Source organism: Bos indicus x Bos taurus, chromosome 26, assembly GCF_003369695.1.
Source record: "Bos indicus x Bos taurus breed Angus x Brahman F1 hybrid chromosome 26, Bos_hybrid_MaternalHap_v2.0, whole genome shotgun sequence".
Lineage (NCBI taxonomy): Eukaryota > Metazoa > Chordata > Mammalia > Artiodactyla > Bovidae > Bos > Bos indicus x Bos taurus.
Window position 1 is genome coordinate 17,248,978 of NC_040101.1, and position 20,891 is coordinate 17,269,868.

Consider the following 20,891-nt stretch of genomic DNA (forward strand, 5'->3'; position numbering starts at 1 on the left):
GTAACAAAAAAAAAAGGCTGCGAAAGTATTTATAGTGACTACATGGCTAGGCTGTGAACCGCTTTTATGCAACCCTAGTATCGTAACACAGAATACTTATCTAACCAAAAATTAGGACACATTTCTACCAGGAAGAAAACAGAGGGAAACTGAAGATCCAACTATCATATAAAATAAATAGAAAATTAAATACTTTTAAAAACTGTAAGTCTCATGTTTTAAATGCTCACTGTTCTGGGTAACACAAAGAATCTTACTTGTATATCTGGCACAACACGCATCTCCAATTTTCGGTGTATAGGGCGATCGGCTTTTCTGAGCATTGCAATATTCTAACAATTCGGCCGTCAATACGCTCAGTTTTTCCTGATCTTCTAAAATATATATAAAAAAAAACAACGTTCTGTGAAGAAACTTTCAATGCCAATATTTATACAAGTATATAAAAAGGAAGATCAAATCTAAACTCCAAAGATCCTGTATATTTTTAATATTTTAAATATTAATATTTAAAATATTTTAATTTTTACTATTTTAAAACATTTCTGTTTTAAAAATAGATAAAACCACTAGTGGGTACCCTGTGGGGAAGGGATGCAGTACTGGGAGGGGCAAGAAGGAAGCCACCGGTGGGCTAATTTGTTGATCAGGGTGGCTAGTCCAGTGTGCTCGTTCTACAAAAGCTTATGGTATCAGGCTACAGCGTTACAATTGTTCCGTGAACTTGTCAGTGTGTTATAGGTAAGAAAATGAAATAAAGTACTTCCAATTCATCACACCATATGTAGCTGCCAGGATGGAATAAGCCTGAGCCCATGCTTCCTACTATACAGTATAAAAATGATTGTTCCTAATACAGAGAATAAATTTAAGAGCAGTTATTGGTATCACCACAATTCTTGGTTTGATCACTTTAAAAAAAATTTCATTTTTAAGCATCTACAAATTATTCTGAATAGCTAACTTGTACTAACTCAGCTTCTGAACTACAAGGATAAACTCAAATACACTGACAAGATAACTGAATTGTAATCTTTCATGAAACAAAAAAGGAAAATTAAAGTCAACATTTATATGCTACTCTTCTTCACAATTAGAGGCACTGTAAAACAGTTCTCTAAATTCCTAAGACTCAGTAACATTGTGATTAAACAGTGATTTCAAAGTACTCTTTCAACATATCTAAAACAGAATTCAGTTCAAATTCTCTCAATGCTCGTAGAAGGTTAGGTTAGTAAGTATAATTCCATACAGACAGTACCTACTTTTAAACAAGAAATTATACAGTAATCAAGGACACTGCCTTGTTATAAAAAGCTGCAGATGATCAAGACCAGGCAGAGTAGAGACTGAATGCAGGGCATGTTCACATCTGTTTTTAAAATCAGATTTTCCTTACATATTACTATGATCAATTAAAACACTGAGTGGAAAAGAAATCATCACTTCTTCTCCAGGTCACTTCCTAAGGAGTTCAGTTAAGTTCATTCTACAATTAACAGACTAGCATAAATATGTCTAAAACTTTCTTACCTGCTATTTCATTTGGTAGAGCATAAAACAAGTTTGCATTTGTGATTTCTAAAATGCATGCTTGTACAGTTTTATTAACTGGCAATTCTATTGTACTCCACTGATCAGCTGAAGACATGGCTGAAAATACACGAAATACAGGCCTCTCATGAAACAGATAAACTTCAGTATTCAACACTCCCAAAGTCCCAAAATGAAAATCTGTATTTTCCAAAAGACTTTGTTTAATATTAGGGACTCTAGTATGCATTACAAAAAAGCTCAACCTATATAACAAGAATGCTTAAACTATGACACTCATATAGACTATTTTTATTTCTATAGTACATTTAATTTTTAAAATTTACTCAAACTTTAAGGGATACATAGCTGTATGATGTACGTGTTTACCTGACAAGTAACTACATTAAAAATGAGTATAGTGTTCAATAAAACCCTGTTTAAATAAACATTCAGTTCAGTTCAGTTGCATCCAATTCTTTGCAACCCAATGTACTGCAGCACACCAGGCCTCCCTGTCCATCACCAACTCCCAGATTTACTCAAACTCCATGAGTTTACTCATGTATTTGAGTCAGTGATGCCATCTAACCATCTCATCCTCTGTTGTCCCCTTCTCCTGCCGCCTTCAATCTTTCCCAGCATCACGGTCTTTTCAAACATGTCAGTTCTTCACATAAGGTGGTGAAAGTATTGGAGTTTCAACTTCAACATCAGTCCTTCCAATGAAATTCAGGACTGATTTCCTTTAGGATGGACTCGTTGGATCTCCTTGCAATCCAAGGGACTCTCAAGAGTGTTCTCCAACACCACAGTTCAAAAGCATCAATTCTTTAGCTCTCAGCTTTCTTTATAGTCCGACTCTCACATCCATACATGACCACTGGAAAAACCATAGGCTTGACTAGACAGACCATTGTTGGCAAAGTAAGGTCTCTGCTTTTTAATATGCTGTCTAGGTTGGTCATAACTTTCCTTCCAAGGAGTAAGCGTCTTTTAATTTCATGGCTGCAGTCACCATCTGCAGTGATTTGGGAGCCCCTAAAGATAAAGTCTGTCACTGTTTGCATTGTTTCCCCATCCATTTGCCATGAAGAGATAGGACCAGATGCCATGATCTTAGTTTTCTGAATGTTGAGGTTTAAGCCAACTTTTTCACTCTATTTCACTTTCATCAAGAGGCTCTTTAGTTGTTCTTCACTTTCTGCCATAAGCGTGGTGTCATCTGCGTATCTGAGGTTATTGATATTTCTCCTGGCAATCTTGATTCCAGCTTGTGCTTCCTCCAGCCCAGCGTTTCTCATGATGTACTCTGCATATAAGTTAAATAAGCAGGGTGATAATATACAGCCTTGATGTACTCCTTTCCCTATTTGGAACCAGTCTGTTGTTCCATGTCCAGTTCTAACTGTTGCTTCTTGACCTGCATACAGATTTCTCAAGAGGCAAGTCAGGTGGTCTGGTATTCCCATCTCTTTCAGAATTTTCTAGTTTGTGGTGATCCACACAGTCAAAGGCTTTGGCATAGTCAATAAAGTAGAAATAGGTGTTTTTCTGGAACTCTCTTGCGTTTTCAATAATCCAACAGATGTTGGTAATTTGATCTCTGGTTCCTCTGCCTTTTCTAAAACCAGCTTGTACATCTGGAAGTTCACAGTTCACATAATGTTGAAGCCTCGCTTGGAGAATTTTGACCATTACTTTGCTAGTATGTGAGATGAGTGCAACTGTGAAGTAGTTTGAACATTCTTTGGCATTGCCTTTCTTTGCGATTGGAATGAAAACTGACCTTTTCCAGTCCTGTGGCCACTGCTGAGTTTTCCAAATTTGCTGGCATATTGAGTGCAGCTATTTGTAAGGCCTCCTCAGACAGCCATTTTGCTTTTTTGCTTTTCTTTTTCTTGGGGATGGTCTTGATTCCTGTCTCCTGTACAATGTCAGAAACCTCTATCCATAGATAATCAGGCAGTCTGTCTATCAGATCTAGTCCCTTAAATCTATTTCTAATTTCCACTGTATAGTCATAAGGGATTTGATTTAGGTCATACCTGAATGGTCTATTGGTTTTCTCCACTTTCTTCAATTTCAGTCTGAATTTGGCAATAAAGAGTTCATGATCCGAGCCACAGTCAGCTCCCGGTCAAGGAGAGATAAGAAGGCCTTCCTCAGTGATCAAGGCAAAGAAATAGAGGGAAACAATAGAATGGGAAAGACTAGAGATCTCTTCAATAAAATTAGAGATACCAAGGGAACATTTCATGCAAAGATGGGCTCGATAAAGGACAGAAATGGCATGAACTGAACAGAAGCAGAAGATACTAAGAAGAGGTGGCAAGAATACACAGAAGAACTGTACAAAAAAGGTCTTCACAACCCAGATAATCATGATGGTGTGATCACTCACCTGAGCCAGACATTCTGGAACGTGAAGTCCAGTGGGCCTTAGAAGCATCACTACAAACAAAGCGAGTGGAAGAGATGGAATTCCAGTTGAGGTATTTCAAATCCTCAAAGATGACGCTGTCAAAGTGCTGCACTCAATATGCCAGGAAATTTGGAAAACTCAGCAGTGGCCACAGGACTGGAAAAGGTCAGTTTTCATTCCAATCCCAAAGAAAGGCAATGCCAAAGAATGCTTAAACTACCGCACAATTGCACTCATCTCACACGCTAGTAAAGCGATGCTTAAAATTCTCCAAGCCAGGCTTCAGGAATACATGAACTATGAACTTCCAGATGTTCAAGCTGGTTTCAGAAAAGGCAAAGGAATCAGAGATCAAATTTTCATCTGTTGGATCATTGAAAAAGCAAGAGAGTTCCAGAAAAACATCTATTTCTGCTTTATTGACTATGCCAAAGCCTTTGACTGTGTGGACCACAATAAACTGTGGAAAATTCTGAAAGAGATGGGAATACCAGACCACCTGACCTGCCTCTTGAGAAACTTATATGCAGGTCAGGAAGCAACAGTTAGAACTGGACATGGAACAACAGACTGGTTCCAAATAGGGAAAGGAGTACATCAAGGCTGTATATTATCACCCTGCTTATTTAACTTATATGCAGAGTACATCATGAGAAATGCTGGGCTGGAGGAAGCACAAGCTGGAATCAAGATTGCCAGGAGAAATATCAATAACCTCAGATACGCAGATGACACCACGCTTATGGCAGAAAGTGAAGAACAACTGAAGAGCCTCTTGATGAAAGTGAAAGAGCAGAGTGAAAAAGTTGGCTTAAACCTCAACATTCAGAAAACTAAGATCATGGCATCTGGTCCTATCTCTTCATGGCAAATGGATGGGGAAACAATGCAAACAGTGACAGACTTTATCTTTAGGGGCTCCCAAATCACTGCAGATGGTGACTGCAGCCATGAAATTAAAAGACGCTTACTCCTTGGAAGGAAAGTTATGACCAACCTAGACAGCATATTAAAAAGCAGAGACCTTACTTTGCCAACAATGGTCTGTCTAGTCAAGCCTATGGTTTTTCCAGTGGTCATGTATGGATGTGATAGTTGGACTGTAAAGAAACCTGAGCACCAAATAATTGATGCTTTTAAACTGTGGTGTTCGAGAAAACTCTTGAGAGTCCCTTGGATAGCAAGGAGATCAGTCCTGGGTGTTCACTGGAAGGACTGATGTTGAAGTTGAAACTCCAATACTCTGGCCACCTGATGTGAAGAGCTGACTCATTTGAAAAGACCCTGATGCTGGGAAAGATCAAAGACAGGAGGAGAAGGGGATGACAGAGGATGAGATGGTTGGATGGCACCACCAACTCAATGGACATGGGTTTGGGTAGACTCCAGGAGTTGGTGATGGACAGGGAGGCCTGGCGTGCTGTGGTTCATGGGGTCGCAAAGAGTCAGACACGACTGAGTGACTGAACTGAACTGAGTGCAGCACTTCCACAGCATCATCTTTTAGAATCTGAAATAGCTCAACTGGAATTCCATCACCTCCACTAGCTTTGTTCGTAGTGATGCTTTCTAAGGCCCACTTGACTTCACACTCCAGGATGTCTGGCTCTAGGTGAGTGATCACACCATCGTAGTTAGCTGGGTCATGAAGATCTTTTCTGTATAGCTCTTCTGTGTATTCTTGCCACCTTTTCTTAATATTGTCTGCTTCTGTTAGGTCCATACCATTTCTGTCCTTTTTTGTGCCCACTTTTGCATGAAATGTTCCCTTGCTGCTAAGTCACTTCAGTCATGTCCGATTCTGTGCGACCCCATAGACGGCAGCCCACCAGGCTCCCCCGTCCCTGGGATTCTCCAGGCAAGAACACTGGAGTGGGTTGCCATTTCCTTCTCCAACGCATGAAAGTGAAAAGTGAAAGTGAAGTCGCTCAGTCGTGTCCGGCTCTTAGCGACCCCATGGACTGCAGCCTACCAGGCTCCTCTGCCCATGGGATTTTCCAGGCAAGAGTACTGGAGTGGGGTGCCATTGCGTTCTCCGAAATGTTCCCTTGGTATCTCTTAATTCTTGAAGAGAGCTCTAGTCTTTGCCATTCTATTGTTTTCCTCTATTTCTTTGCACTGATCATGGAGAAAGGCTTTCTTATCTCTCCTTGGTATTCTTTGGAACTCTGCATTCAAATGGGTATTTCTTTCTTTTTCTCCTTTGCTTTTCGCTTCTCTTCTTTTCACAGCTATTTGTAAGGCCTCCTCAGTTAGCCATTGCGGTTTTTTGCATTTCTTTTTCTTGGAGATGGTCTTGATCCCTGTCTCCTATACAATGTCACGAACCTCCGTCCATGGTTCATTAGGTACTCTATCTATCAAATCTAATGCCTTGAATCTATTTCTCACATCCACTGTATAGTGATTTAGGTCATACCTGAATGGTCTAGTGGTTTTACCTACTTTCTTCAATTTAAGTCTGAATTTGGCAGTAAGGAGTTCATGATCTGAGTCACAGTCAGTTCCTGATTTTGTTTTTGCTGTCTGTATAGAGCTTCTCCATCTTTATCTGCAAAGAATATAATCAACCTGATTTCTGTATTGACCATCTGGTGATGTCCACGTGTAGAGTCCTCTCTTGTGTTGTCAGAAGAGGGTGTTTACTATGACCAGTGTGTTCTCTTGGCAAAACTCTGTTAGACTTTGTCCTGCTTCATTCTGTACTCCAAGGCCAAATTTGTCTGTTACTCCAGTTGTTTCTTGACTTCCTACTTTTGCATTCCAGTCCTCTATAATGAAAAGAACATCTTTCTTGGGTGTTAGTTCTAGAAGGTCTTGTAGGTCCTCATAGAACCATTCAGCTTCTTCAGCATTACTGGTCGGGGCATAGAGTTGGATTACCATGATATTGAAAGAATAAACATTAAACTGATTACTGTGATATTGAATTCAATAAACATTAAACTGATTTAAATTACCTATTACTAATCTACTTCCACAAATGGTATTTCTACAGGAAAATCCGGTCACTTGAAATAGCACAATTTTCATAGCCTATAAAAGCAAAGGAGAACACAAATTTAAATAACAGTTTAAAAATGTTACCTTGAAGCCCCGGGGTATCAATCTGAAGGTCATGCTTATCAACAGGTCTGGTTTTCGCTAAGTCTGTATGTGGTGAACCAGCTTTTAAAACCAGATGTTCATCAATCAGAATATCGCTAATGATTCTGGGATAAGAAGTGGAAAGGTCAGTGAGTTCAATCCCCACTCCGTTTTCAGTGATTTCAACCACTTGGGCTTGGAGTTTTATCCTGGCAACACACGTCTGAAATCTTGCTATGGCTTCTTTACTCCAGTGTTTGTTTCTAGGCTGTATACCTGACAAATAAGAACAGCATTAACAAGAACTCTGTGCCCCAAAGCTACATTTTTTGCCTCAATAACATCCAGCACTCCCCTTGCCAAGTTTCCCATTCAGGTCAGTGATTTTGAATATCTTTTCTCAATAGTCAATTATACTGTGCCTGTGCTGCAGATAATGCATCTGCAAATACACTACTGGGATTTTAGGAGTCTCGGGGTCTGTCATGACTTTCCTCACTAACTTATCTTCACCTGACATTTTTCCCAATAGGCATAAACAGAAGTACTGTTTCTAGAAGCCATCATTCTTATATACACAATCATGAGTATCAATTATTCTGATTAAAAAAAAAACATACTTTCACATAATTTTCCAATGATAATTTTAAAATGTCATCTTAGATTTGAAACCAAAAATTATTTTTCTAGGATAACTCTGACTTACACCCTAATTTTCATTAACAGTGATTCTCAAATGTGGCTGTGCACCTAGATTACCTAGAGGGCTGGTGAACACAGATTTGGGGGCCCCGCCCTAGAGTTTCCAGTTAAGTAGCAGGTCTTGGGTGGGGACTGTGAATCTGCGTTTTTAACAAGTTCTCATACTGATACTACTCACTGGTTGTAGGGTGGGAGGGGATCATACTTTAAGCACTGACATAAAACATGGTAATTGAAAATATAATCCAAATCATACTCAGTGTAAAATAAGTAAAAAGAAACCAGATAGGCGAAAGGAAAAATAAAAGGCATCTAACGCTTCCATACATGACTATTAACATTTTTGTATGTGACCTTCCATAATCTTTACATGCATATGGAAATACTCACATGCATATACACTCATAATTCTTTTATAAAGAAATTTTATAATACTAAAAACTTATAAAAATAATATACACATATAAAAATTTTATAATATAAAAAATTACTATGTTAGGCACTATTCAGTGCTTTATACTTTATTTCTCTTTTATTCTTAATGTCTTTTCGAGGGAAGTACAATAATTCTCCAGATGAGCAAAGGAAGCCCATCGTTTAACCAGCTTACCTAAGATCTCACAGCAAGCAGGCAGCAGAGGTGGTTGCAATCTGTTCTCTTAACCATAATACTACCCTGCATCTCTTTTATAACTGGCTTCCTTCGCTTAATTCATGAACTACTCTTCATGTCAACAACACATATTTAACATTTTAATGACTGTGTAGTAAGAGCAAACATTTAATGGCACTTTCTGAGTGCCAGACCCTGGTCTAAACATTCACTCAATAATCCTCACAACATCCTTGTGAAAGAGGCAACACCACTACCCACTATGGGCTTTCCTGGCGGCTCAGATGGTAAAGCATCTGCCTGCAATGCAGGAGACCTGGGTTCAATCCCTGGGTTGGGAAGATCCCCTGGAGAAGGGAATGGCAACCTACTCCTGTATTCTTGCCGGGAGAATTCCATGGACAGAGGAGCCTGGCAGGCTACACTTCATGGGGTCACAAAGAATTGGACATGACTGAGTAACTAACATTTTCACTACCCACTATATGGATCCTCATTTAACCGAGGCTCTATTTCTGGCTATTTAGGTTGTTCAGCCACTATGAACAGTAGTGTAACGGATTTCCATGTAGGTGAACTTGGTGAACTCATAAGACTGTTTTGGGGGGATGAATTATTAGAAGCAAAACTGCTAAGACAAAAGGCTAAAATACTTGAGGCTATTTGAAACAAAATAGCTTACACAAAATATTAAAATTAGAGATATATTAACACTGAGAAGTTTGTGTAATCTAAGTATTAGAAGACAATTGAGAATATTTCTCATTTTGCATCATACCTACTAACCAGCACTGTATCCCTTGAAATGGAAGTTTTAGAAACTTGGATGGGATCATTTGAAGTTCATCTGCAGTAACTTCTTCAATGTTTCCATAATCCACAAAATGTACTTTAAAGTTTCCGTTTGGTAAGATTTCCTTGACCAAAGCCCGATACCAATTATTGTCACCTAGATTTAACACAAAATTTGTAACATGGAGTATTTCTCTTCTATTGAGATTTGAAATTTTTATTTTGAAAAAGACCATCCTTTGTCTAAAGTAGCTAATAAATTTGTTCTTTTTCCAGATGTTACCTTTAGCTCATAATTCAGAAATTTCAAAATTCATTCTTAGAATTACCTCCAAAGTTTTTATAGCATCACACTTTTACATCTACTATAAAGATTTCATTCATAACCTAACCAGTAAGCAGAATATTAAGAAAAGACTTAATAAACTTGAACATATTTGTCAAACTGGAGGACATAATTCTCTTATTGCTAATTAAGACTGTTTTACCTGTTACTTGGTAAATAATATAAACAGAAAAACATGCAATAAAATTAAGGGATTTCATCAAATATATTTTCAAGATAAACATGCAAAGGGTAACCAGAAGAAACAATGACTCTGCAGTGAACAGGTCTCCCTTTCATTAGTATCAGAAATTCTGCAAAGAAAAGCATTTGACAAAGTTAAGTAGGAAAAGTATCATTTGGAGTCTCTTGTTGCAAAGAGAGAAGGGAGAAAACATAAGATCTTAAGCATTCATTTAATTTTGATTATGAAAAATATCTGCCTAAACAACAGGAAGAGAATACACACTAAAAATGAGGTTTGAATGTCAAGAAAAAAAAGATTCTAATATAGTCAAGATTGTGCCAACTGCAACTTACCTACAAAGAAAGCACAACAAGGTTGCCCTATTTCTGCCTTAAAATCATTAGGCAACTTCTGCTGGCAATATTCTGCTAGTAAGTTGTTCAAATCACTGAGTTCCTTTAGGGCTGAAAGCACAACACACATACGGCATTTAACATTTTTAAAACATGCGGAGTAGCAGACTTTCCTTTAAAGCTGGAAAGTGTTTTGATCATAAAAATCCAGGTACATCTCCTGACAATTATAAAGCACACCAAATGCCTTTCCCTTTTCCTTATTAAGCACTTGGGCAAGTCAGTCATTATTTAGTTAACAGTTAATATTCTCGGTAAACCCCATACCAACAATTCAGTGGGCACGGAGCCGCGATGACAGCATCATTGTCAATATGCTAGAGCGTGGGCTTCTGCGTGTATACCAGAAAACGGCGGACAAGCCTGCACAGAAAGGAAGTTACACACAAGCTGTCCTGAAGGGGCATATATGAACCGCCACTACATGGGGGGTGCAGACAGTGTCTGCTAAGGACATTCAGAGAGGTGGGCTCTGTACCAAAGGTCTCACAGAGAAATCTCAAAGGAGAGGGCTAGGAGAGGGCATTCCAAAAAAAGCAATGGCTCTGAGGCAAAGCAGCCAAAAACACTTGGTGGGAGCAGTCTGGCAGAGAAGGGTGGAAAGGTGAGCCACTGAACAAAAGCACCAGAGATGTGCTTAGAAAGACACAGGCCGTGGAGAACTTTAAAAGCCATGTTAACGCTATACGAAGTAAATGGAAAATATCTTTTAAACATGTGGCAAAGGCCCATTCACAGAAATGGAAATTAAACTGCATCAAGTTAGAACTGTCACCTCTCAGATTAGTTGAAATAAGAAAATTTAAGGACACAGTGTTGGAAATGGTGTGGGAGAGGGCACTTTCATACACTGCGGGGGGAAGTGGCCCATCTGACCTCAAGGGCACTCTCCTCAGAGCCCAAGCACACACATCACTCTTATCTGTGCACTTCTCTATGTGTATGTTATACGTAAATGAAGTCAACAATTCAGTTTTTTCAAAAATAAATTTAGGAGACACTCTGTGAAACCTAAATTGGTTTAAAAAGAGACACTATTGAAAACAGAAATCATGGCTTACAACAGAATAAAAGGCAACCAAGTATAACCAGGGGGCTTCCCTGGTAGTTCAGATGGTAAAGAATCTGCCTGCAATGCAGGAGATCCAGGTTCAATCTCTGGGTCAGAAAGATACCCTGGAAAAGGGAATGGCAACTCACTCCAGGATTCTTGTAAATCTTTCTTGGAAATACAAATACTCACTTGGCCCTTACTGAAGAGGGAACAGTATCATCACCCAATCACAAACTTTTCTTTATTTATTATCCATGACAATGTAACATAAATAGGTAAGAGTCAACTTACCATCATCCCCTTTAAGCACATGGCAGTAAAATTCTCCAGGACTATCAATCACACAGACCACAACATCCACTGTTTGATCAACAGCAAGTTCAACCCATGTCCACTCCAGTGGATTGACTTTTGTTTCCATACCCAAGGGAACTGTGAAAATAAATGGACATTTTGCTAAACAAATGTCCAGGGCGGTGAGTCGAAGGCAGGAAGAACCTGCTCTCGAAGAACAGAACTTCCAATGACTTTCTTAGTGACTTTACAGGAAAGCCAGTTAATCTCAGAATTAACCATTACTATCTCACTGAATTTCAAATTTACATTTCTGATCAATCTTCAGCTGCCAGTGACCCAAACACATACTCTGGATGAATGGTTGATTTAAAAAGACAAACGGTACTCAACGTCCATTCTTTTAAAAAATATGAGAACCCATACATTCACAGAGCCATCTGAACTCCAACATGGACATTACCTGGTGGACAATTTACTTACCACTGGCTTCTTTCACGTCACTGGGCTTATCTGTCACAAGCCCCTTGTCCTCCACGGCAAAGCCTGCATTGAGGAGCGCTTTGGTGACACTGATGTGGGGTGTCACAGATCGATCTGTAAGTTCCACCAGGGAACTGTTTTCCAACTTGTCCACCACGTTCACTGTGATCATTTTGTTCTGTACAATTTTCTTCATCAGACAAACAGCTTCTGGAGTCCAAATTCCTAATGATGGCTTTACTCCTAACAAAGAATTTTTGAAAGAATGTTCAAATACTTCTTATCGCAACCATCTAGAAATTTAGCTCCTAATTTCCACAAAGTTAACCGTAAGGAATCTATGACAAACACTGGAATCAGAAAGTCCATTGGAAAAGGATTTTCTAGACATGAAAATGAAAGCAAAATTACAAAGTCTGTAAAAAGCTTCTATATTTCTATGTAAACAAGCCATCATAAATCCATTGATATGAAATGTCCAAAGAAGCAAACCTAGAAGACAGAAAGTAGATTAGGGGTTGCCTGGGAAGCTAGGATTAACTACAAATGGGCATAAGAGATCTCAGTGGGGTGATGGAAATGTTACAAAACTGGGTTATGGAGATGATGGTGCAACTCGATAAATTTACTAAAAATCATTGAATTACACACCTAAAACAGTGACTTTTATGGTATACAAATCATAGCTCAATAAGGTTAAGAAAATCATAAACAAAAGTATAAGACAATCCAGGAAGAAACCCGGTCACTAACACTGATGTAGGAAACATCTGTAGTATTTACTGAAAGGGCACTAACAGAATCAACAACCCTAGCGTTATGCACAGTCATTTCATAAAACTAAGAGCCAAGTAACTTACGAGCAAACCTCCCATCTCACTTGTCATCAAACAGACTAAAATGTTTTCGTTTATCAAAATTGGCCAAGATGAAATAACAGAGAAGTATCTATTTGGCACTCTGATGAGTGAAGGAACTGACTCCCTCCTACATTTCTGGCGGGTGTGTAAAACAGGTCCACCTTTTCCAGAGAACTATCAAAGCAGGTACACAGACACGCAAAGCAGCAGACCTCCCACACCTCCATTCCCCCCAAGGAGGCATTTTGCAATATAACTGTATTTTACAACCTATCCCAAGGAAATGATCTTTCTAAAAAATTAATTTTTAAATTGAGGTATATTTGATTCACAGTACTGTATTAGTTTCAGGTGTACAACACAGTAATTCAGTATTTTTATTCTCCAAAGTTATTATAAAATATTGGCTATATTCTCTGTCCTGTACTATATATCCAGACAGCTTCTTTAATTTATACATAGCAGCCTATATCTCTTCCTAACAAAATGATCTTGGATAGGTTGTGAAATGTAGTTAAGAGAACACTGCTAGTAGCAAAAACTTGGAAATATCCTTCCGATAAGCGGATACTAGTTAAATTACGGTACTTTGAATCAAAGTTGTAGAAGCCAATCTTTTAAGTTGGAAAGAAGCTCCTGCTCCTAGAGGGACACGATACATGTACAGCAATTTCTAAGCACACGATCATTCATGTTCTTATTGTTTTTACAAGCAGTGAAAATAAAAGTCGCTCAGTCGTGTCCAACTCTTTACCACCCTACAGACTGTAGCCCACCAGGCTCCTCTGTCTGTGGAATTCTTCAGGCAAGCATAGTGGAGTGGGTTGCCATTTCCTTTGCAGAGAAATCTTCCTGACCCAGGGATCGAACCCAAGTTTCCCAAATTACAGGCAGATTCTTTACCACCTGAGATCCCTGGGTCAAGAAGATCCCCAGAGAAGGAAATGGCAACCCACTCCAGTATTCTTAGCCGAAAACTTCCATGAACAGTAGAATTTAAAAGCAGGTTTCCCCCTAATACACGCAACTGACAGACTGCTGTGCTTATATTAAAAGGCAAGATCTATAAATAAGGAAAGAATAATCAATTTCATAAACACAGGTATATTCAATTTTATTTTATTATAGATAGCAAGGGCTTCCCTGGTGGCTCAGATGGTGAAGAATCCACCTGCAATGTGGGAGACCTGGGTTCAGTCCCTGGGTTGGGAAGATCCCCTGGAGGAGGGCATGGCAACCCACTGCAATATTCTTGCCTGGAGAATCCCCATGGACAGGAGCCTGGTAGCCTACAGTCTATCAGGCCCCAAAGAGTCAGACACAACTGAGCGACTCAGCACAGCACAGAGAGCAAAAGAGTCACTTGTATTTCCCAAACGTTTTATTAAGGATTATTTCTGCATTAAGGTAAGTTGTATCTAAACATATTCCTTGATCACTAATTTCAATTCCAATGCTCTTACTTTAGGTTTCAGTATTTTAAGAATATGAGAACCATAAAAATTACATACCTGCCAGCACACACTTTATAGCTTGCATTGGCAATTCCAGCAACTTGGGAGTTATGGGGCAAAGTCTTGTCAAGCTAAGGATCTCAAAGTTTCCATAGTCTACATATCCGACCAGTACAGACTCCTCAGAAGCGTAAGCCAGAACAGAGGCACGGTACCACTGGTCATCCTCTGAAAAGAGAAGAGACTCACTGGAAATGTTTTTCTAATGTAGATACAAACACAAACCTTCCCTCCTCAATGTAGATGGTCATGTAGACTCTCTTTTCATGTAACATCAAGCTTTACTGAACAACGTATGCTTATTCAACACTGCTACTTTTGCCTATCAGAAGCTTTCAACTCCAGAATGTCACTTTTATTCAGCCCTTACTAGGCCACTCAAGTTGCACGCTGCTGTCATTATTTACTTCCATGCTTTGTCTCCCTAGGAGACAGTGAACTCCATTAGGACTGGGAAGATGTCCTGGTCATGTGAGTGAGTCCATGAAGTCTTGATCAACTGCAGAACACCTGACCGCATGAGTCAACCAGACTCATCGCCCAAGCCACAGATTTACTGCAGGCCTACTTGGATCTGCCCTTTCGGGAGGGCCACTGGACTGCTCTTCAGCAGATGACTGAACCCGGTCATCACAGGGTCATCATCTGAAGAGCTACAGAGGCTGGGCCTCCAGACCCTCTTCCTTGTCCAAAGAAAGCTGGCCAAGACATGACCCTGGGCGGTTCCGCATTCCCAAATGACATAAACAAGTACCTGTATCAGTCTCCTGAACTAAAGAGATAAGATAAAAACCTCCTGCACCACCACACCCTCAAAGCCTGTTCACAGGCTTCCTCCCTCATACACTTCAATTCTGCTTAATTGGATATATTTTAAAATATAATTGGTGCAGGACGATCTTCAAATGCAGCCATCTAATGCAAACCCAAGATTCTGTCTCATTTGTTGGTTCAGTTCAGTTTCGTCGCTCGAGTCATGTCCGACTCTTTGCAACCCCATGGACTGAAGCATGCCAGGCTTCCCTGTCCATCACCAATTCGCAGAGCTTGCTCAAACTCATTGAGTCGGTGATGCCATCCAACCATCTCATTCTCTGTCGTCCCTTTGTCCTCCTGCCCTCAATCTTTCATTTGTTGGCACCTAACTCTAAGTAGAAAATTTACCACCACTCCCTTCTCCTTACCGGAGAACTGAGCACAGCAGATGTCACCAATGGTGGGATAGAAATCCGAGCGTGGAGGTACCTGGCTGCAGTACTCGCCCAGCGACCTCTGAAGCTCAGCAAGCTTACCTGGAGACAAAGACCACATCTCAAACCACAAAAATGCAAGTCTACATGTTGCCTGCACGTCTGCAGGTGGAGTCTCTTGACAGATGGGGTATGTTATATTGACAGCACCGATCAAGATTTACTTACGCCCACTTTGTAGCTGTTGACAAAAGAAGTCTTCTGGAGTCTGAACATGGGCAACCACACCACAAAACTCATCACCGACATTCAGAGTCAACACTTTGGGGATGAGGTCACTTCTGTCCACGACAATTTTATTTTCAGCCATCATTTTTCTGACATCTTTAAGATCACCTTATCAGAAAACAGAGACGTAAGCCATTCTGGTTTCCTTAATCCCATTCGCTGGTTTTTCAGACCTTCCTGTGCTCTTTCACACTTCTAGGCCTCACTACATGCTGGTCCTTTTTCCAGAACATACTCCCAGATCTCCCAACAACTTGAGTCTTTCCTGCTCAGTATGACGTCACTGCAAAAGGCTTTCCTCCAAATCTGGGTCAGGGCCCCCAGTACACACCTGTGCTTCTGCTACCAGTCACTTGACAACCTCTTCCCTCTGGGCCTTCCCTGGTGGCTCAGACGGTAAAGCGTCTTGCTTACAATGCGGGAGACCTGGGTTCGATCCCTGGGTCGGGAAGATACTCTGGAGAAGGGAATGGCAACCCACTCTAGTACTCTTGCCTGGAAAATCCCATGGACGGAGGAGCCTGGTAGGCTACAGTCCTTGGGGTCGCAAAGAGTCGGACACGACTGAGCGACTTCACTTCCACTTCCTTCCCTCAGGGCCTGCACTGCCCACAGGTATTCTGCTGGGCGGCTCTTGTTCCTTCCCCTGGACCCCTTGGTAGCATCTGTTGCTGCTGCTGACTCCTGCTCAGAAGACTGACTCTTCTGTTATTCTGGCAACATTCTCCACGTTCTCTTTCCACCTCTCCCATCACAGTTCTCCCTTGGTATTGTAAGCCGAGATTCATCTCCCTCACTTTACCCTCTCCCTAAGACACCACCATCATTTATGGTTCCAACCATGACTACTTTTAGACCATGAAGTATTGGGTTTTCACCTCCAGATGGCAAAAAACTACTGACAGCTTTTTAGCAAGCCTGTCACACCAAGATTTCTGTTTCATATAGGCAGTACTATAAGAATACAGACAGGAGACAGGAGATAAATTAGAAGGCTGTTGAAATGATCCATGAATGATAAAGACTCCTGAACCAGAAAAATGGTAGGGGAAAAAAAAAAAAGATTTTTAAAAAAGAAAGGAAAAATAAAGAAATATACAAATGCTATTTAGGAAGAAGAACTAATAAAGATCTAGCAACCAATTATACAGCATAAGAGATGGGAGCTGAGAGATAAAGTAGATTTAAGAAGGACTAGTCTCTGACAGGATGTGCCCCATCACAGCATCGTCGATCTGGCAATCATCTCTGAAAGAATGAGAAATAGAAAATAAAGTGCATCTACATCTAAAGTAATTGGAAAAAGAGCAAAAAAAAAAAAAAAAAAGGAGAAAGCAGACCACAAAAAGCAATACATAAGGCTAGGCAAAGAGAAAATACAATGTTAACAGCAAAACTTCTTGGTTTTCTTGTTAAATGAAAACTACACAATTAAATAAGTGGAAAATTTAAGAAGAAATACCACCCTACCAGAAGAGAATGTTATAGCCCTATTTATTACTGCCAGAATGCAAAGGAAGGAGGAAAACAAATCAAACTATGGAAATGTTAGCTAAAAATCCCTCAACTCAAAGTGTTGTGATGTTTAGTACTTCGTAATCTCTGGCAATTATAAAATAGAGAATCAGCTGATTGGAGAGGGAAGGAAAACACGCAGGGAAAACTGATCAGAAATAAGGAAATAAGATACTACTAAATTCAAAAGTATCATTTTTCTTCTATCAAGTTTACAGAATGGTTATCATTTCCATTAAATCTGACAGTGTGATAGTTGTGCCTTTTTCATTTAGTAAGAATATATTCTTCAGTAACTAAAATCACTATACCGCTCAGTATTAATCTGTATACTCACTTGAATCTGTACTTTGCTTCTTAGAATTCTGTCCCTTAGGTTTCAAACCATATCCCATTTCTATGAGCACATGGTCTAAGAATTTTCCTAAAAGTGATTCAGAAAACATATTTCCATTGAGATGTACCAAGTATTAGAGGAAGAGAACAAACACAAAACAAATGCATCATAATCACATGATTTAGAGATTATAAGTATTCGCACACTGGCCTACTTTTTTTTTTTTTTTTTACTAGTTCAGCTTCTATGTGAAAAACATAAGTTTATTAATGCTCAGCTTTAAAAACTGGGGCAAAAACCCCATCATTACTTGACAAAAAACTTAATAGAAATATTTCACTTAAAAATTATGACTAACATGAAAGATTTAGCTATCACCTCACTGGCATGCTTAGAATAATCATCATTTACAAGAAAAAATAAATTTAAGACGTAAGACTACTTCATCTCAGATTTAAAGTATGGTTGAGAAATATCAACAGTATCCAAAAGCTCAAGTCGTAACATGAAACATACACAGCAAAGAAACAAAACATACAGATTTTATACTTAATTTCACAAAAGGGTGAACTGAATTTACTACCAATTAATCAACCAACGATGGGTCTCAAACAGTAGAAGAGTAATAATACCTTGGAAATCAAGAGGCAATTAAAAGCTCATAAAGGGAATATAAGAAGTTGCTTTTAAAATATGTACAGAGCCATAAAGGAAGAACAGGATCTCAAACTGCTTCCATTTCTACAACTCTAATTCTTGTTGTTATTTAGTTGCTAAGTCATGGTGGACTCTTTGTGACCCTATGGACTATAGCCCCCCAGGCTCCTCTGTCCATGGGATTTTCTGGGCAAGAATACTGGAGTGGGTTGCCATTTCCTTCTCTAGGAGATCTTCCCTGACCCAGCAGAGGAGTCTGGTGGGCTACAGTCCATGGGGTCGCAGAAGAGTCAGATGTGACTTAGCGATTAAACGACAACAATGCTAACCAAATCCAGTTCTGTGCAGTTCTGTGAAAAAGCACTAATGGTGAGGATGGACAAATTCAGAGAAATTCCTGAATTTTCCCAGTGAATGAGTAGAATTTAGGAATAAATATTACAGTAGCTGTATAAAAAAGATAATACAGTTTTCCAACACTAAGTGTAGATCTAGCTCTTAATATACTCAATTCTACAAACTCATGCTTTGTCTCTGACAAACTGCCAACCGCAACAGCAGAGCCAAGGCCATGTCGTCCATCACAATCTAAATGACTCCAGACTAGGGCTTACTTGGTCTCACTTCATGTTTCTATTTCTTTTCTGTGTAACATTAAGTGCTCCACTTAAAAAGAAAGAGTCAGATCTTACCTGAACTTGTCATCATAACATCCACAGCAAAAGTAACGCCTTCTTCCTCTTTTACGATGTCCACTATTTTTAAAGAGCAGTACTGCTCCATTAACAGCGATTTAATAGTTTTGATACAATCACTGCTCCAATTCCCCTCTGCCGGGATAACACTGGCCACAAAGCATCTTATGGCCTGAAAAATGTTATCCTAGAGATTAGTATTTGAAAACGACTTTTTTCTAACTATGTAAAGATTTTTTTAAGAACGATGTATTTCATGCTGAAGATTTATCAAAAATCTTCAAGGACAAACCTGATAATTTTATAAATAACTATTTGTCCCTCTTGATACTCTGTCCACAACATTTTACCTTTTGGGACTTGAAGCTTGAGAAATCCATGAAAAGACAGTAATTATCCCTCAATCACACATAAATTCAAGTCGCTTTCAAATAATGTAATAAATATAAAAATTATTGCTTCTAAAAAGCAGACTGATAAAATGTCCCTAAAAATGCCAAGTTTCTCACCTGTGGCAGTACCTTAAGTAAGGCCTAATAAAGTGGAGCCAAGAAAGTCCATTAGTATTTCTCTACATAGTAAAAGAGATACCGATTGATACTTTTTCATAATAACTATGACAAAACAACATGCAAATACTGTGTCCATCAAAACATTAAAAACAACTTCTTTGGGACACTAGTAGGAATTTAGAAAGTAAAAGAAACTCACACAAGGAGGAAACAAGTCAATTTTCCTGTTTAGTTGGTGAATTCTGTTTATTGGGATTACTTCTTCATTTCCATAATCAATATATAAGACTTGTGCCACCTTCTGCAGCAGATCAACATCCTGAATTATTACTCTGTTCCAGGTCTGAAAGTGAAATATGACAGCATTCTGCTTCAAAACAGCATTTCACAACCTTAGGTTTAAAAACTCTCAATCTACAGAACTTGCTAAGGAAAGGTGACTATTCTATTCTGAGATGCTCCATTAACAAGTTAACTTCCTAAGAATCTGGCTCAGAATTCCCCAAATGTGTCCATTTTCGATGCTTTAGTATGCACGATCCCCAGGCTATTCTAGCCCAGCAGACTTGGCTATACAAAACAAACACAAGCTCTAGGATTCTTACCCACCCAGCAATTGAGGAGCCTACGAGTAAAGTTGGAGAGGCCTGGGGCATGAAGGAAGTAAGCGAACAGACCTGGACTCCCGGCTGAGGAAGAAAAACAGCATCGTGACCAGAACCTCACCCCAAGCCATCTAACGCGTCATTAAGAGCTCTGGTGAGGAGCTGACAGAACCACGACAAAACATTAAAAACAGCTTCTTTGGGACACTAGTAGGAATTTAGAAAGTAAAAGAAACTCACACAAGGAGGAAACAAGTCAATTTTCCTGTTTAGTTGGTGAATTAAAAGATCTTATTTAATAATTCATTTCAATAGGGGTTACCTGATCAACAGTGTACTTGGCAACACAAATCTCCCCCTTCACAGGAACATGATCTTCTTCATGTGCCTTATTTGCGTAAGTTTCCTTTAAGCTCGCAGACAGTTGGTTCATGCATTCTAAAACTTCTGAAGAATATAACTGCACATAGAAGTCACCTGGGTGTTTGAATTCAGTAACTGTACCCTTTCAAAGACATAAAAGTTGTAGTAATTTGCTGAGAAATACAGCAAATGTTAATTCTATAAAGCTTTGTGCTAACTGCTAAGTCACTTCAGTCGTGTCCGACTCTGTGAGACCCCACAGACGGCAGCCCACCAGGCTCCGCCATCCCTGGGATTCTCCAGGCAAGAACACTGGAGTGGGGTGCCATTTCCTTCTCCAATGCAGCAAAGTGAAAAGTGAAAGTGAAGTCGCTCAGTCGTGTCCGACCCTCAGCGACCCCATGGACTACAGCCTACCAGGCTCCTCTGTCCATGGATTTTTCAGGC

At 39.5% G+C, this 20,891-nt stretch overlaps 1 protein-coding gene across 1 annotated transcript in view; it reads right to left on the reverse strand.

The window, feature by feature from the left end:
* The window catches only part of TDRD1 (tudor domain containing 1), a 53,810-nt gene that overhangs the window by 9,553 nt on the left and 23,366 nt on the right, over positions 1 to 20,891 (reverse strand). The window contains exons 9-22 of the mRNA XM_027528982.1: positions 20,404 to 20,586; positions 19,676 to 19,819; positions 18,962 to 19,136; positions 17,613 to 17,699; positions 15,701 to 15,868; positions 15,467 to 15,574; positions 14,280 to 14,450; positions 11,909 to 12,151; positions 11,423 to 11,563; positions 10,018 to 10,128; positions 9,139 to 9,309; positions 7,046 to 7,321; positions 1,534 to 1,653; positions 258 to 374 (exon numbers count right to left, since the gene is read on the reverse strand). Coding sequence (XP_027384783.1) covers positions 258 to 374; positions 1,534 to 1,653; positions 7,046 to 7,321; positions 9,139 to 9,309; positions 10,018 to 10,128; positions 11,423 to 11,563; positions 11,909 to 12,151; positions 14,280 to 14,450; positions 15,467 to 15,574; positions 15,701 to 15,868; positions 17,613 to 17,699; positions 18,962 to 19,136; positions 19,676 to 19,819; positions 20,404 to 20,586 — 2,215 coding nt within the window. The remainder of the gene's footprint in view (positions 1 to 257; positions 375 to 1,533; positions 1,654 to 7,045; positions 7,322 to 9,138; positions 9,310 to 10,017; positions 10,129 to 11,422; positions 11,564 to 11,908; positions 12,152 to 14,279; positions 14,451 to 15,466; positions 15,575 to 15,700; positions 15,869 to 17,612; positions 17,700 to 18,961; positions 19,137 to 19,675; positions 19,820 to 20,403; positions 20,587 to 20,891) is intronic.